Source organism: Gobius niger, assembly GCF_951799975.1.
Source record: "Gobius niger genome assembly, chromosome: 2".
Classification (NCBI taxonomy): Eukaryota; Metazoa; Chordata; class Actinopteri; order Gobiiformes; family Gobiidae; genus Gobius; species Gobius niger.
This window is the reverse complement of record NC_136853.1, coordinates 14845691-14860900: the sequence shown is the minus strand read 5'-3', so window position 1 is coordinate 14860900 and position 15210 is coordinate 14845691. Positions and strand designations below refer to the sequence as shown.

General features: G+C 42.5%; 2 protein-coding genes across 2 annotated transcripts; both read left to right on the top strand.

Moving 5' to 3' along the window:
• Positions 1-586: 586 nt before the first annotated feature.
• Positions 587-5117, top strand: ccdc74b (coiled-coil domain containing 74B). Its single transcript, XM_079582634.1, has 7 exons — positions 587-980; positions 2133-2180; positions 2295-2412; positions 3394-3589; positions 3655-3755; positions 3857-3916; positions 4981-5117. The coding sequence occupies exons 1-7, from the start codon at positions 659-661 to the stop codon at positions 5105-5107; spliced, it is 972 nt and encodes a 323-aa protein (XP_079438760.1). The 5' UTR covers positions 587-658; the 3' UTR covers positions 5108-5117.
• A 1868-nt stretch (positions 5118-6985) lies between these two features.
• On the top strand, positions 6986-13872 carry crkl (v-crk avian sarcoma virus CT10 oncogene homolog-like). The gene is made up of 3 exons (XM_079582638.1): positions 6986-8146; positions 8500-8971; positions 13187-13872. Exons 1-3 carry the CDS (start codon positions 7842-7844, stop codon positions 13319-13321), a joined length of 912 nt encoding a protein of 303 aa, XP_079438764.1. The 5' UTR covers positions 6986-7841; the 3' UTR covers positions 13322-13872.
• The last annotated feature ends 1338 nt before the right edge of the window (positions 13873-15210 follow it).

Sequence of the window (15210 nt, the reverse complement as noted above, 5' to 3'; positions counted from 1 at the left end):
GTGAATTTATCCAAGACCATTGACCTGTCCCAGTTTTACACACGCTCTGTCCTAGATGTCCCGTTTTTGTAGTGTTTTTATTTATTTTTTAATCTGAAACATTTTAACTTTTGGCTTTGTGTTCGTCAAATACGAAGTTTCCATAGCAAATGTTGTGGTTCAGTCAACCAAATGTTGAAAATCTAGTCCCCCTAGTCTCATGCATCCTTCCAGATACAAATTCAGTGAAAACAAAAAGTACAAATATTTTGGCATTTACGTTGATGAATAGATTTTCCCCTAAATGGTCAAGTCCCCAGGGTCGGCTGATGATGTTAACACCAGGAGGGGTTGTTGCATATTATACCCACTTTCAATTAGCCTGTATATTATACACATATACTTTGTATACTACTAGATACTTTTAAACATTGTTTTTAACCTCAAAAAGAGAAATGACAAATGGAGAAACGGAATAAACGCATTCTTCTGCGATTGGTTGGCACACCTGTCAATCTTTACATAAAAGGAAGTTGGGGCGGGTCAAACACGGCCTAACAACAGGTGGTTGTCATGGAAACGCCGTGTTCGCAGCGCTCTACATATAACGTGGGAAAAGTAGCAGCGATTCTGTCCAACAATATGCGATCAGGATGTTCTGGCATCAACAACAACTAGAATGTCAAGCAGCAACGTGGACCTCCCGCCGGTGAGGCATCTGCCACACTGGACCCGGGTTGGAAGTTTGGGGAAAGCATGTTCTGCTCTTCGTTTACCGCCCGGGAACCAGCTGGAGCCGCTCCGGGCTGCAGCGGCCCCCTCAGCGGCGGACAGGGACCGGGGCCTGCTGAGGACACAGCCACAGGGGGAGTCCGGCCACTGCGACACTGACCCCCGCGTCGCCTCACTGGAGAGAAATATCCAGTTCCTCCAGCAGCAGCACCAGGACACTCTGGGCAAGCTGCATAAGGAAATTGAACACCTCCGACGGGAGAATAAAGGTGAAGACAGAAATAGTTGGCTATGGCTCTCAGTGGTAGGAGCTCATTAAGAAAATGGAGTTCAAACCCGTATCGAACAGAAACATCCCGTCCTGCTCTCCCGTGTGACCAGGCAGGGCTCGGGCCTAGGCCTGTGTGTTTATATCTAAACCATGTGCAAACCTTTGACTATGAGGAGACAGTCTATGTGGAAAACCAAGTCGAAATGAGGGGGAATTGTTCTAAGCTATTTTGGTTCCATCTCAATTATAAAACAATAACATTTGGCCTAGATTCTTTTTTGGTTAGGCTACACTTTATTTTACTCTAACTATATTTAGTGCAATGTGATATGCTTGTACACAAACCTAATAATGTGTATGTTGTACTTTGGAGGTCTACAGAAGACCAAAGACGATTAGGGCTTAGGGTTAGAGAATTAGGGTTTCATCTTATCTTGCATTATGTAGTACTAACTACAGATACATAAGCTATTATTCCATTGTGTATGTAGCACATTACACATTGTTACATAGCACCTCACATGGTACTAAACATGGCAGGTACAGTGTATCAAGGACGTCACTTTTTGCTTTTTAAATGACTTTTTGGAATGAATTCATTGAATCATTTTAAGGCCCAGTTTTAGAATGGCAGGCCAGTAGACTGTAAATATGTACAAATCTGAAATAATGGTCCTAAATAAAAGGGATCTGCGGTTGTTGAATAGCTTAATTCTAATAGATGTGTAGTGGTAAACTACTAATACTACTAAAGTAAGAAGTTCCCAAAACACATCTAATCTTCTGATTCACCATATGGTATCCAAACTGTTTCTTTTCCCCAAAACTATGTTTCTTTTCCACGCACATAAATCATGAGGAAAATTGCTCTGTTTTCACGTTGAAAAACGGCAGACTTTTAATCTAAAGAGGGCGGTCGCTTAGCAACTCCTGCGTTCTGACAGAGGAAAATGAGAGGTGAGTGGTTCCTTTGTGGGAGGTGGTGTCACTTTACTATGAGCCTCTCTGACTGTTCCATCGGCTCTCATCATCTGCCTCCATGCTGTCAGGCGGGTGTTGGCACGGCACACATATAGGCGATGTTAAGAGTGTGCATCTAATGAGCATCTATATGTCACAGTCTATACCTCTTGTCTTGTGGATGTTGCAGAGCTGCAGTATAAGCTGATAATGGAGTCCCCGACTGTCAACCGCAAAGGTAAGGCATGGGGGAAAAAAACATATTTTAAACCATTTAAACCAGTGGTGTGATATATTTATCATTTGGCCCAATTTGAGTCCGTTTTCAGTGTAAAGGGATTGTTATTTGTAGGATTACCCACAAGTCGTCGCGGCCTGAGACCGCCCACTCAAGGCAGTGATGCTCGCGCTGGACTTTACCTGGAGGAACACTTGCAGGACACACGGCCAGTGCACGAACAAGGAGCCAGGTTAGAGTTAACTTTGTTTGCTTTAAAACCACCTAAAATGTCCCTCAAATCAAATTCAGCAAACAATACCTTTCTTCAAGTGCTGGAGTTCAATTTAATACATACTCTTTGTGCTTGTTAGTGTTTGGAATTAGGTTTAAAGCAGTACTAAGTAACGTGTTTACCTTAATAAATCCTTTTCGTAGTCCCTGTGGGGGTAATACAAGTGTTTATGGGATGATTGGAGGGTCTTTCATCTCCCCCTGGAGTCTCTGGACAGAAAACCATGTTTGCAACTTGTCTGCCACCGGACCGGAGCCACCAATACACACTAATGGAATCACGAAGAAGAAGCTAACATGCTAACGGGCAAAGCTAACTGCGGGCTAACGTCACTTTAAACAGTATTTACAGCCAGGTTTGAGTGAAAAAAAAAAAATCCATTGTATAATTGAATGCACAGTAACCCTATCTCCCTTCCCCTTTCCTGTCGGCGTAGTATTTACTCTCCAAGACAATTAATAAGTTAACAAATCGTAACTTGCTACTACACCTGCAGTTGCGCTTATGGCCTCTAGGGGGAAGAGTTACTTAGTACTGCTTTAAATGTACTCTCTGAGTTTTAAATCAAGATCCTATGCAATCCTATATCGACTAAATCTAACCGCCGACATTTCCATAAGCATTTGATTCTTTTCTTCAAAGAGTAACTATGTAAGTACGTAAAGTTTATTTCTGAAGCACTTTTCACAGATAAAATCACAATGTAGAAATAGAAAACATATATGAATGAATAAAAATGGAAAGAATATGAAAGTACAGAAACGTCCAGCTGTGTTGATTAAGGAGAGTCTGTCGTGTATTATCGTGGATGATGGGAAATTCTTGTTGTCGGCAATTTGATGGTCATCCCATATCCTACCATTGTGAAGTACGTCCGCACCGTCTATTAACTCTCATTCTGTGTTATTTATAATTTATTCCTCGGCTGTGCGGGAGAAGCTTTGGGGAGTCCGCTGAAACAGCAGGCTCATTCAGTAAAGCACAGGGCCCGGAGCTGAAAGGAGGACTCATCACTTCACTGCAGCCTTTGCGCATCCACAGCAGCCCAGCACACCCGCCACGCCCGCCCACTCTCCACGAGTGTGAGGTCATCATCCGCCAGCTCTACAACGCCAACAGTATACAGTCTCAGGAAGTAGGTGCCATAGAAGTACATGTGTGGCTGTGCAGTGTCTGACATTTTCTTCTTGTCTCCGTTAGCTCCTACGTGTGAAAGCTTTGCTGAGAGATATTGTTTTTAGCAAGAAAATTACTCCAGAAAACTATATTCTCACCAAAACCTACCTTGCAGATGGAACCAGGTAATGTCAGGCAATTATTATACACAGTTTCCTCACCATTACCACGGAAGAAAAATTAAATTGAAGACGCATGCAACAGTTGTATCATTTCTGTTTTCCAGGAGGTTTTCTGAAGTGGAAAAGTTGCCAAAGCTTGGTCTTCAAACCTTTCCAGAAAAACTGTGAGCTATTCTTATATTAAGAGCTTGACATTAACACCCGCCAAATGTGGGTTGATTTTGGCTGAGGCGGGTAATGCCATCTGTCTATCTATCTATCTATCTATCTATCTATCTATCTATCTATCTATCTATCTATCTATCTATCTATCTATCTATCTATCTATCTATCTATCTATCTATCTATCTATCTATCCATCCATCCATCCATCCATCCATCCATCCATCCATCCATCCATCCATCCATCCATCCATCCATCCATCCATCCATCCATCCATCCATCCATCCATCCATCCATCCATCCATCCATCCATCCATCCATCCATCCATCCATCCATCCATCCATCCATCCATCCATCCATCCATCCATCCATCCATCCATCCATCCATCCATCCATCCATCCATCCATCCATCCATCCATCCACCCACCCACCCACCCACCCACCCACCCACCCACCCACCCACCCACCCATCTATCTATCTATCTATCTATCTATCTATCTATCTATCTATCTATCTATCTATCTATCTATCTATCTATCTATCTATCTATCCATCCATCCAAATCTGGGATCCAGTGTGATTATCTTACTCTTAGCTTGTTATTATTATTAATATTTTTTGTTACTAGCAACATCAGTAAAAGAGTGGATTTTAATTTTTTAAAGAATATGTTTTTGTTCTGCACTACATTTGATATGGCCTTCAAAAAGAGCATAATGCAACGAACAATGTAGAAGCTCTGACGATTTTCAATTGATATATTTCTGTTCATTTCTATGATTGCATTTATCTGGGTTTTGCAGATGAACTCTTCGTTCCCAATCAAATTACAGCTATTTCCCCTATTGTGACAAACTATTATGGTCTAAGCTTCTAAGTTAAGAATTTAGCATTCAATCAATCTATCCAAACCGCGAGTCTGCCTCATTCAACATTTGTTTTTGTTAGTTTTTAGCAAAGAGGAGTTATGCTAGTGTTTCAAATTGCCTTAGGGATTTGGTAGCGCACAAGCCATAGCTATTTTGATCATGTCTACAGTGCACTTTTCCTCTCTGTCCACAGCTCTGACACGCCACAGTCAGCAGTGGTCTTGCCAGCTCTCAAGCAGTCACTGAGCACCTCAATCGCTGACAGACAGAGGAGAACCCGGGCTGTCCAGAGGAGCCGCTTTAAGAGAGCATTGCAGTGACCGGACAGGGCTCACGTGGTGAATGTGGTGCGAGACTGAGCGGATAATGCTACAAATTGGTAAAAGACTGTTGCGTTGTTATTGTGGGGTTTCTGTTATGGAATATATTCTCATAAAGCATTTACATGTATATAAATAGTACTTGTATTTAAAGAAAGTCTACACATATTTTTAGGTGCATTGAATGTCTGAGTGATTAAATTCTGAGGTTGACCGTTCCTTTGTTTGTTTGTTTTTGTCGAGACACACCGTTGTGCAGTTTAATTTTAGCGTTATCCCTCTAATACAGCCAGGCACGTGCACAGAGGTGGCTGAGAGGGCTCGAGCTCTGACCATTTTGCTCCATATCCCCCTTTTCTCTCCATAAATGTGGATAATTTTGTGTATCCAAAGCTTCCCCGTGGTCCTCCTTACCTTCGGTGCTGTTCCAATAAACCTTGTGTGCCCCTTTTTGATTTTTGAGCTCCTGACAGCAAAAAACAACTGTAGCTGCACAATATATCCAAGCTATATAAGAGATGGGAGAGCGGGTCGTCCAGTAACTGTGTTCCATGTGTGTTCATTAACATGCACTGTCCTGACCAAGAAAGAAAGAAAGAAAAGGGCACTTAAGGGGCACGGAGCAAAAGGAACACTACTTTACTTCTCCTTTTGTAGAAGTAAATAAAAAATAATAATTCAATATTTTTATGTGCCTATACCTCTGTGGAATCTGCCCAAACCAGATAGCAGCCTTAAAAATGACCGTGCATGAAAGGATGTGACAAAACATGACCATGTGTCTTGTCATGACAATGACTGTGGAATTTTGCCGCTCACCAGGTTCAAAATAGCCTTTTATGTTTATGAAGAAAACAGTTCCATGTATTTAATATTAATTTGTTGCATCATTGCCTCTATGTGGAAATGTGGGAATTGGCAGGCATTATCTTTTGAGTGACTCCAAAGTAATTTACATTCAAGCTGTGTTGCAGTGATGGGTAGTGCCAGCTGCAGCCTCACCCTTTAGTTCCTTAACACCCACCAATGCACAGTAGCCTTATGGAAGCCAGTGTTACTGTTATTTTTGTGATTCAGTTTTTCCTAGTTGGTAGAGGTGGAACAAGAAATAAATAAAGCCATTACTCTATTTCCATAACTGAAGACCCTTAAGGAAATAGCGTAGTAGCTATATTTCTTTCTTAGCCTACACTGTGTGACGCACTCTGGGTGATTTGTGTCAAAGCGCTGTCAAATAAGCTTCCATTCCGTTTAATGTGTAAAATCCAGTCAAATATCTATATATGCTCTAAACTTGGTTTAAAATGTTTTCTTGCATGAGGTAGTTATAATACATAAAGTAGTTGTAATACAATAACTTAATTGTGGGGCTGTCCTGGGTTGTTTGTGTGGCAATTTTTTGGGGGTTGTGGCCAAAGGGTTGGCCCACAGTGGCGTCACGGTCAGGACTAACCCAACACCTGAATTTTATTGTACAATATACAATGACAAACAGAGCACTTCATATTAGCCCCCATAGGGAACATAGAACTATTTGTGCCTTAAAAAACGATTAGTGGAAATGGGGCAATGAATTTTGATGAAATGCACCGTGTTGTTCCAATGCATACTTGTGTTGTGTCCTTTGGCAAGACTTTTTACCTCCCTGTCTGTGAGTGTGCCGTTATAAGTAGCTGATTGGTCATTTGGGTGACTGAGGAGTTGCCTAGTATATGCTCTTCTAAACTACAACAGTCATACACCGCATGTTGCACTATGTTCTCAGTAACATGCACTGTCGCTGTGTCATGGATCGTGATTGACAGCGGAGGGGGCGGGGGCCTGTGTCAGCGCGTGCGCCCGCCCCCGCTTCCTCCCACTTCCCCTTTGCTTCAGGCGTCTGTGACGTACGACCAGAAAGAAAGCGGGACCTGCCCTCCCGTCGCCATTTTTCGGACTTGTACTCGTACTTTTGGTGGCCCCTGTTAGAAGAGACGAATAAATGCGTCGTGTTGAGCATTTGTGAAGTCTGTTTCCTAAGACCGTTTGCGTGCGAAGGTTTGGTTAAAGTCTTGAGATGCACCCGTTTGGAAAAGCCCTGCCGTCAAATATTTTTTTGTGTGAAGAAGACGTGTTGCCGGCCGCCATTTTTGCTGTGCTGCCTTAAAAGTCTGTCTTGACTCAAGGAAGAGGATTGTACACTGTGTTTCCCTGAAGATATCCCGTCTAAAAGACCTCAGCGACACAAAGTATCCATTTCACTTCCTATTTGCGGCTGCGGATGGCCTGCTAGCGCCATGCTTTTGATGAGAGCTAGAAGAGGGGCTACGCTTTCGGCTTCGCTTTACCGACACTGGTGGAGTTAGGCTAAATGGTTTGAAGACGAGCTTTTCTCGGAAGGCGAAAAGGGGAAGCTTCATTTGACCTATATCTTGCCGATCTTTTGCTGTCTGGCCTACTTCTGTTTAACTTTTAGTGTGACATCGACGGTTGCGCTAAAGAAGCTCAACATGGTCCAAAGTTGGCCCAGGCTAGTTTCAGCCTGTTTCTGAAGAACCCGGTTGCCTTTGTTGGTAAATTCTGCTTTCACCTTGGGCTTTTTGACTTTTCAGTCTCCCCTGAGCACAGCACAGTAGAAAAAAAAAAGCTTTGGACGACGCAAGCCCTGCCCTTCTATATCCGTTTTGCAACTCCACGCATTTTTAAATTATCAAGACTCGTTTCACATCTGGAAATAAGCGTTTATTTATCAGAAATGTCGCGCTTTGATTCGTCTGATCGACCCTCCTGGTATTTTGGCCCCGTGTCCAGACAAGAGGCACAGAACCGGTTACAAGGGCAGAAGCATGGCATGTTTCTGGTCAGAGACTCGTCGACGTGCCCCGGCGATTATGTGCTGTCAGTGTCAGAGAACTGCAAAGTGTCTCACTATATCATCAACTCCCTGTCCAGCAAAAGATTCAAGATCGGTGACCAAGAGTTTGAAAACCTCCCAGCTCTACTAGAGTTCTACAAAATCCACTTTTTGGACACGACCACGCTGATAGAGCCAGCCCCAAGGTAAGGAGGATCCGCTGAGGGCATGTCTGTGTTGAGCTGTACATTGATATGACCTGAGCTACACTGATTTACACTGACTCTTGTAAAGCTATTACAGCTGCATGTAGCACCTACTGAAATCCACTCCCAACATAAAATTCAACATAAACCACAATTATTTGAACTATATGCAGAATAAAAGGCAGGCTACCATCTTGCTGATTACAACGTGCACAATTAATGTTTGTTCTGTTTTTTTTATGTGCATCATCTGTCATTATTATTATTATTGTTGCCATCATAGAACCGATACTTTAAAATGCTATCTCTCGCCAGTATTTGCTCACATTAAGTACTCTTTCCTGTCTCCAAAGGTACCCAAGCACTGTAACGGGACCAATCCAGCCTATAGGTGGCCCTGAGGATAACCTGGAGTATGTGCGGACTCTATATGACTTTACAGGAAGTGATGCGGAGGACCTTCCCTTCAAAAAGAGCGAAATCCTGATCATCCTGGAGAAGCCCGAGGAGCAGTGGTGGAGCGCTAAGAACAAGGATGGTCGAGTTGGAATGATCCCTGTGCCCTATGTAGAGAAATTGGTACGACCTTCACCCCTCCCTGGCCAGCCTTCGATCGGCTCGCGTAACTCCAACAGTTACGGAATTCCCGAGCCGTCCAATTCCCTGGTCCATGCCTACGCCCAGCCTCAGACGCCTTCACCGCTGCCTGGTACACCCGGGCCAGTCATCACCCCGCTGCCGTCTCTGCAGAACGGCCCCGTCATGGCCAAGGCCATTCAGAAAAGAGTTCCCTGTGCCTACGATAAAACAGCACTTGCTCTTGAGGTATTGTGTTTACATCTCTTTAGTGCGCTTTCCATATACTCTCGTGGATGAAATGTGTGGCGTTTCATTGCGATAATGTTATTATTGCAATTTTACTTTCAGCATGGTAGGTTTCATTAAAGCCGTACTAAGTAACGTGTTTACCTTAATAAATCCTTTCCGTAGTCCCTGTGGGGGTAGTACAAGTGTTTATGGCATGATTGGAGAGTCTTTCATCTCCCCCTGGTGTCTCTGGCCAGAAAACCATGTTTGCAACTTGACTGCCACTGGACCGGAGAAAGCAATACACACTAATAGAATCACGTAGAAGAAGCTAACAGGCTAACGGGCAAAGCTAACTGCGGGCTAATGTCACTTTAAACAGTATTTACAGCCAAGTTTGAGTGAAAAAAAATATTTCCATTGTATAATTGGATGCACAATATCCCTCTCTCAATTCGCCTTTTATGTCAGCGCAGTATTTATTCTCCAAGACAATTAATAAGTTAAAAAATCATGACTTGCTACTACACCTGCAGTTGCGCTTATGGCCTCTAGGGGGAAGAGTTACTTAGTACTGCTTTAAGTTCAAACACAAATCCTACGTAACTTGTTTTCTGCAAAGGCTAGAATGGGACTGAATTTGGAAAATTATTATTGAAACTGAACTTTTCCACATTGATAAGTGTGATGCTTGTGTTTCAGGCTGAGCTTGCAAAAAATGTGTCGACCTCAGTCAGATGGAAGACTGTGATATTGTGGCTTATTTTATTGCTTCACCTAATATTGCGATACAATATATATATATATATATATATATATATACAGTGGGGAAAAAAAGTATTTGGTCAGTTTCACATAGACATTCTATTGGATTTTGGCCAAATACTTTTTTCCCCCCACTGTATATTGCAATCTAGTGTTCAGCCCTTTTCCTTAAACATGGTGGTGGCACTGATGAATGCAGTTAAATGGCCCTGCCTGCATCATACGTGCAAGCATGAGGATCAAACTGGGTTTTACATGTTACGGTTCCCATCATTGAAAGTATGATGGTATCTTTATTGCGTTTCCATATCCATCCATGCACAATATATTGCCAAAAACACACAACAGCATTGGGCGACACAACATCCATATCGCAGGAAGTCACAATATTTGCATTTGAGAGTTGCGGCGCGTTTTGTTTTTTTTCTAACACCCTGAAACAGAAACGCACGGTAACAAGAAATGTGCTGAAATGGTTTAGTGTCGTAATGTCCTCGCAGTATTCAAGGCATATCAAAGATAGTGCGTTTTTTTTCTGACATGCGTCTGTTCGTGGGCTTTCTCGATTCTCCTGCCTGTGCTTGTGGTGAGCTCTTTCTGGCTATTGCAAGTTCCTGTGTCTGTGGGGAGCGTGTTCAAACCTGCAAAGTAATGCACAGTCATATATTTGTATACTGTGCTGTGATGGCACACTGAGACCAGGACTGTCACAAAAAAGTAGGTTTGATCTATTGAGGCAAGAATAGATTGCGCTAAAGAATAATATTGATCACAGTAATTAACATGCCTCCAATAACTCAAAAGCACATTGCAATAAATGAGAAACAGTGAAGCACTATTTACTTCGGTGAAATAGTTCAAGCAAGTAATAGAATAAGAAATTAAATGTACTTTTGATTAATATTGAGCCCAAAAATATAGTGTTTGTTTGTCATGTTTTGAATGATTAGTCGATATAGTAATTTATAGTCCTATTTAGGAGAATAAGGTGTCGATAAAAGACTCTGTCATATTTATTTTGTTTTCCCCAATTTATGAAAACAGCACAAAACGAAGCAGTCTTTTATTGCCAGTTAAATACTGTGTACGATCCTTCTGACCAATTCCCGTTGCTACTGAAATACTTAGTGCAGTGGTTTTATAAAAAGCTGTGGCGAGTGCAAGTCCTGATTTCTTCCGTCACAGATGCTGTAGGTGGAGATATTTGGAGCAGTGGAGATGCACTTCATGATCTGCCTTCTTCATCCAGGGGCTCAAAACCATCCTTAAACCTCTGTATATTTTATTAACTGCTGATGAAAGTTCGAAAGTAACACCACAGGCTTTATTGGAATTGTTGTTGTGACTTATACAGATACTGTAATTTCCGGACTATAAATGCGTGGGGGGGTAAATCATAGTCTTAAAGGCAGACTACGATCGCTGATGGAGACATGCAGTGAGCACAGAGGGGAGGGGCTGTGTGAGAGAGACATGTGAGTGACAGAGATGACACTAGGGCCGCCACATTTAAAAAAAAAAGATGAAAGAAAAACGCGATATGTGGCGGCGGGTGTTGATTGCAACAAATTAGTCTGTGTGGGAAAACTGCGCTACTTTTTTCCCACCCGGCTTATACAACACTACGCCTAATATATGGATTTTTATGGTTTAACTGAATATTGTGTCATGTGTAACTCTATCGCTGACTTAGTTACTCCACATCTGGCCGTGGTGTTTACTGCACTCCGGAGCGGGGCAGCAGGATGCCCTCCCGCGCTATAGCTAACGTAGATTTGAGTGCAAAATAAAATTAATTCTGTAACTGCTGAAATATTACAGAGGGTCCAGCGAAGCCACAAGCGATTTACTGCAACCCCAGAGCAGCTTTGAGGCTGTGTGCGCTAACATGCCGAGGAGGGCGGCTCTAAACACGGCCACATTCTCGAGGAGAAGTCCGTGTGTGCGCAGCACTTTGGCTTCACTGAACACACACGCTTGTAAAGTAAATGATGTAACTGAAGTTGTTGCCACACTTTAAAAAAAAGTATAAGTACATGTACCTGTAGGCCACTGTTCTCTGGATGAAACAGACCGTGCACGAAGAGAAAAGTCAAGTATTTCCAGTGGCTGATTGTGGCTTATAGACCTGTGTGGCCTTAGTATGTCAAAGATTATAATAAGCTTAATAAATGTTTGTGTGGTTTATATTCAGGTGCGCTCAATAGTCTGGAATTTACAGTACATGTGTTATATGCAGTATATGTGTTGGCAGTGATATGCAGTGCCTACTGTGGTGTACAACATAGAACAACAGCTCTGCCTTGTGAGCCTGGTCATTTGTCACGATGATTGTCTCTGGGTTTGATGCATTACATTTAGCTGGAACTTAAAGTAAAGATGATTTACGATATGGTTAGTTCCTCAACAATACAAAGGTACAAGTCCAGCCTCTCATGCCTCGTGTTTTCAAAAGTTACAGAGTCTCGTCCTTGGAGCTGTTGTGAAAGTAAAGTTGCATTTTCAGGTTTAATCATGAGTGGTTCTGGTTTTGTCTAATCCTCGATGCAGAGCATATGGTTCGAACAGATTGGGGTCACTCACTTTGTCACTAAAGCTTAGAAATGAGAGTTGTGAAAACAAAGAATTTATTTTTTTTACCCCTCAAATTTCACAGTCAATTTATAATATAAAGTATATTGTAGACATGGTGTTAACCTACTAAATGGTGAGTAAAAAAATCAAATAAAAATGTAAATGAATAGAAAGTGCAGTTGCCATATCCTATTGTACTTGACGTCAGGGCCTGGGATAATATCCCACCCTCTAGCTTATTTTTCAAGATTTTTTCTTTGTCAAACCATGTGAATGGTTTGAAATTATGTTTCTTTTGACCCCTAAGATGATTCTTATTAATATTACATCAGAAATGAAATGTCTATTTACCCATTGGTAAAATTCTGAAAGCATTGTCAGTTTGTTTAAAAGTTCCTCTTCGTACCGCATATACGGAGACTAGTTCTAAGTAGCCAACATGATGTTTTTTAAAGGTGTTCACAGCTAGTTCCCGGGGCTGAGCCGCATGTAGAGTTACTTTGGGCTAATCCAATACACTTTAATTCGGCCGTTACATGCTTCTCTAATCTGACTAATCGGCCCAGGCAGGTCGCCGATCAGCTCAAGGGGAAAGTCTGATCTCATCCCCACCATTGAATCTCCCCGGTTTACATGGGTTTGGGAAATCCTGCTCTTGCCAGATTAGGCGAGAGATCCGTCTTTCTCTTCATCCATGTGACCACGTTCAATGATGATGATGATGATGTATTTGATCTTTCAGTTGTCAGTGCCTAATGCTGTTCCCCTTTGTTGTGCATGGTTGTTATGCACTGGTTTGTCTTTTGCATTGTTCTCACTTGTGTTCTGCTCATTGGCCTTACGGCACACGTCTAAAGAGCTCCTGTGACTCATCCTGTTCTGCCTCTCCTGCAGGTCGGAGACCTTGTAAAGGTCACACGGATGAACATCAACGGCCAGTGGGAGGGGGAGGTGAATGGCCGGCGAGGTCTGTTCCCCTTCACGCACGTCAAAATCATAGACCCACAGAACCCAGATGAGAGTGACTGAGCCTCTAAAGACGCCCTCCTGGCCACCGCCTGCCCAAACTCTGCTGGCCCTCTTCGTACCTCCACTGTTACCATGGTTATTTGCTTGCCATGCTTAGGGGCTGCGTCTTTACAGTGACCTTGCTTGAGTCTTGTTGCCAGGCGTCTCAAGGCTTTCAGACTGTTAACAGCTTTGGGGCATTGGATCCAAACTGAAAACTGGCCCGTGTGTCCGGAGTTGTTTTTGCCCTGGTGTCCTATTGAGTTCTCGTTCACTGAGCATAAGTGTGACTGACTGTATTGTGTAAATGCATGTGTGCGTGTTCACAATAGATATTTACTGCATTGCATTACAACTTGTCTGTTTTTTGTTCTCAGCATCTGTTACATCAAAAGGACTCGCGTGCCTGGCTACGTATACAGATTTTATAATAAATGCATGTTCTCTATGTGCCTGGGCAATTTCTACTCCATATTTTTGATTGGAATAGTGTTAAAACTACAACACAAATTGGAGTGCTATGTATGCTGTGGTCAACAAAGGCCAAGAGGCACTACCTTCACCAACACGGGGACCAGAGTTAAAGTTACAGTACGAAACCACATAGTTGATGGTTTCAGTATGTCATACAGTCTATTTACAACACATTTGCAATTCAAAGTTGTTCATAAACAAATCAGTCCCCAGAGACCTTAGGGAGAGCTTGGCAGTTATTTTTATTTTTTTAAGCTGCAGTATCGAGAGATTAGGGCACAATGAGGTAATGTGGTAACCATTGCATAGAAAGAAAATGCCAAATGCTTGACAATGCCGCAAAATGCTTTTACAAGTTTTTGTTTAAAGTTTGATGGTGTTTTACCGCAGCTTCGCCTCTGTCACGACTGTAAACCTTTGTTTCATTCCAACTCTGACCCCGCAGTGGTTTTGTCTGGGGTGTGTCTATCAGGTTGTTCGAATCTGATTGGCCTGCCCACGTGGCACCCCAGGGTGAGGGGCAGAAACGATGCGTTGGTGGTTAATAACAAGTTCATCACCAAACGAACCAATTTTGTTGGAAAAAAAATCACAATAAAAAAAGCACAAACTTGCGTGTGCTGAAATTTTAGCGTGTATTTCATCATCTAATCACAGTTTAAGCCTTTACACCTGACTGTTCCCGGTGCGGCCGATAGTCTAGCGGTTGAGATTTTCTTCATTCAATTTGCTGAATATCTCTCCGCACTCCTCACCCCTTTTTCCCTTGTCAAATGAAGACCACAGGCCAGGAAAATATTTAAAAAACTTGATCTGGCGCTCGTGTCACTCTGGCACCATCAGGTGACGCCCACTGGGCCACGCCAGTGCAATAACTGCCACTCCAAAAGCCTGAGACATTTTTCTATAAGGCCTGTGTAAGTAGCCATGTGGTGAGTGGCAATAAACTGGGTAAAACATTGAACCAGACGTACAGTTTACCTGTTGTAGATGTGTACATGTGGTGTGATTGTTTTGAACTAAGCTTTTGTTTGACCTCACAATCTCTCTTCACAACTAGGTTTGACAAACACTGATAGAAAAAAAAATCTGCTTTCGGTTTTTATTTGTGCCACGTGATCAGTTTGTTTTTTTGTTTGTTTTTACTCAGCAGTCTAAGGGGTGATTTGCATGTCTATTGGGTACCTCAACAAAAACTGACATTTCTTTTAGACCAGAAGATACACTTTAATATGTTCAATAGGAGTGCCAAGCTTGCAACATAGCAGCCGCCTTTCGCCACCACCTCTAGCAGCATACAGTGTAAGCTAAACCCGTGAAAACTACGTTTTTAGGTGTTTAAATAGTCAGATCAATGCTATGTTTTCAAAGGTAAGATTTTTAGTGCATGCAATCCCCTCTTTTACCCTTCTCATTGTGATGTATGGTTGTGGCTG

What these genes read in the sequence shown, in the direction of transcription:
- ccdc74b (XM_079582634.1), top strand. Translation starts at nt 659, where the DNA reads ATGTCAAGCAGCAACGTGGACCTCCCGCCGGTGAGGCATCTGCCACAC. An exon ending in ACAGTATACAGTCTCAGGAA is followed by an intron (nt 3,590 to 3,654) that starts GTAGGTGCCATA and finishes TGTCTCCGTTAG; the next exon opens with CTCCTACGTGTGAAAGCTTT. An exon ending in TACCTTGCAGATGGAACCAG is followed by an intron (nt 3,756 to 3,856) that starts GTAATGTCAGGC and finishes TCTGTTTTCCAG; the next exon opens with GAGGTTTTCTGAAGTGGAAA.
- crkl (XM_079582638.1), top strand. Translation starts at nt 7,842, where the DNA reads ATGTCGCGCTTTGATTCGTCTGATCGACCCTCCTGGTATTTTGGCCCC. An exon ending in CTGATAGAGCCAGCCCCAAG is followed by an intron (nt 8,147 to 8,499) that starts GTAAGGAGGATC and finishes CTGTCTCCAAAG; the next exon opens with GTACCCAAGCACTGTAACGG. An exon ending in AAACAGCACTTGCTCTTGAG is followed by an intron (nt 8,972 to 13,186) that starts GTATTGTGTTTA and finishes CCTCTCCTGCAG; the next exon opens with GTCGGAGACCTTGTAAAGGT.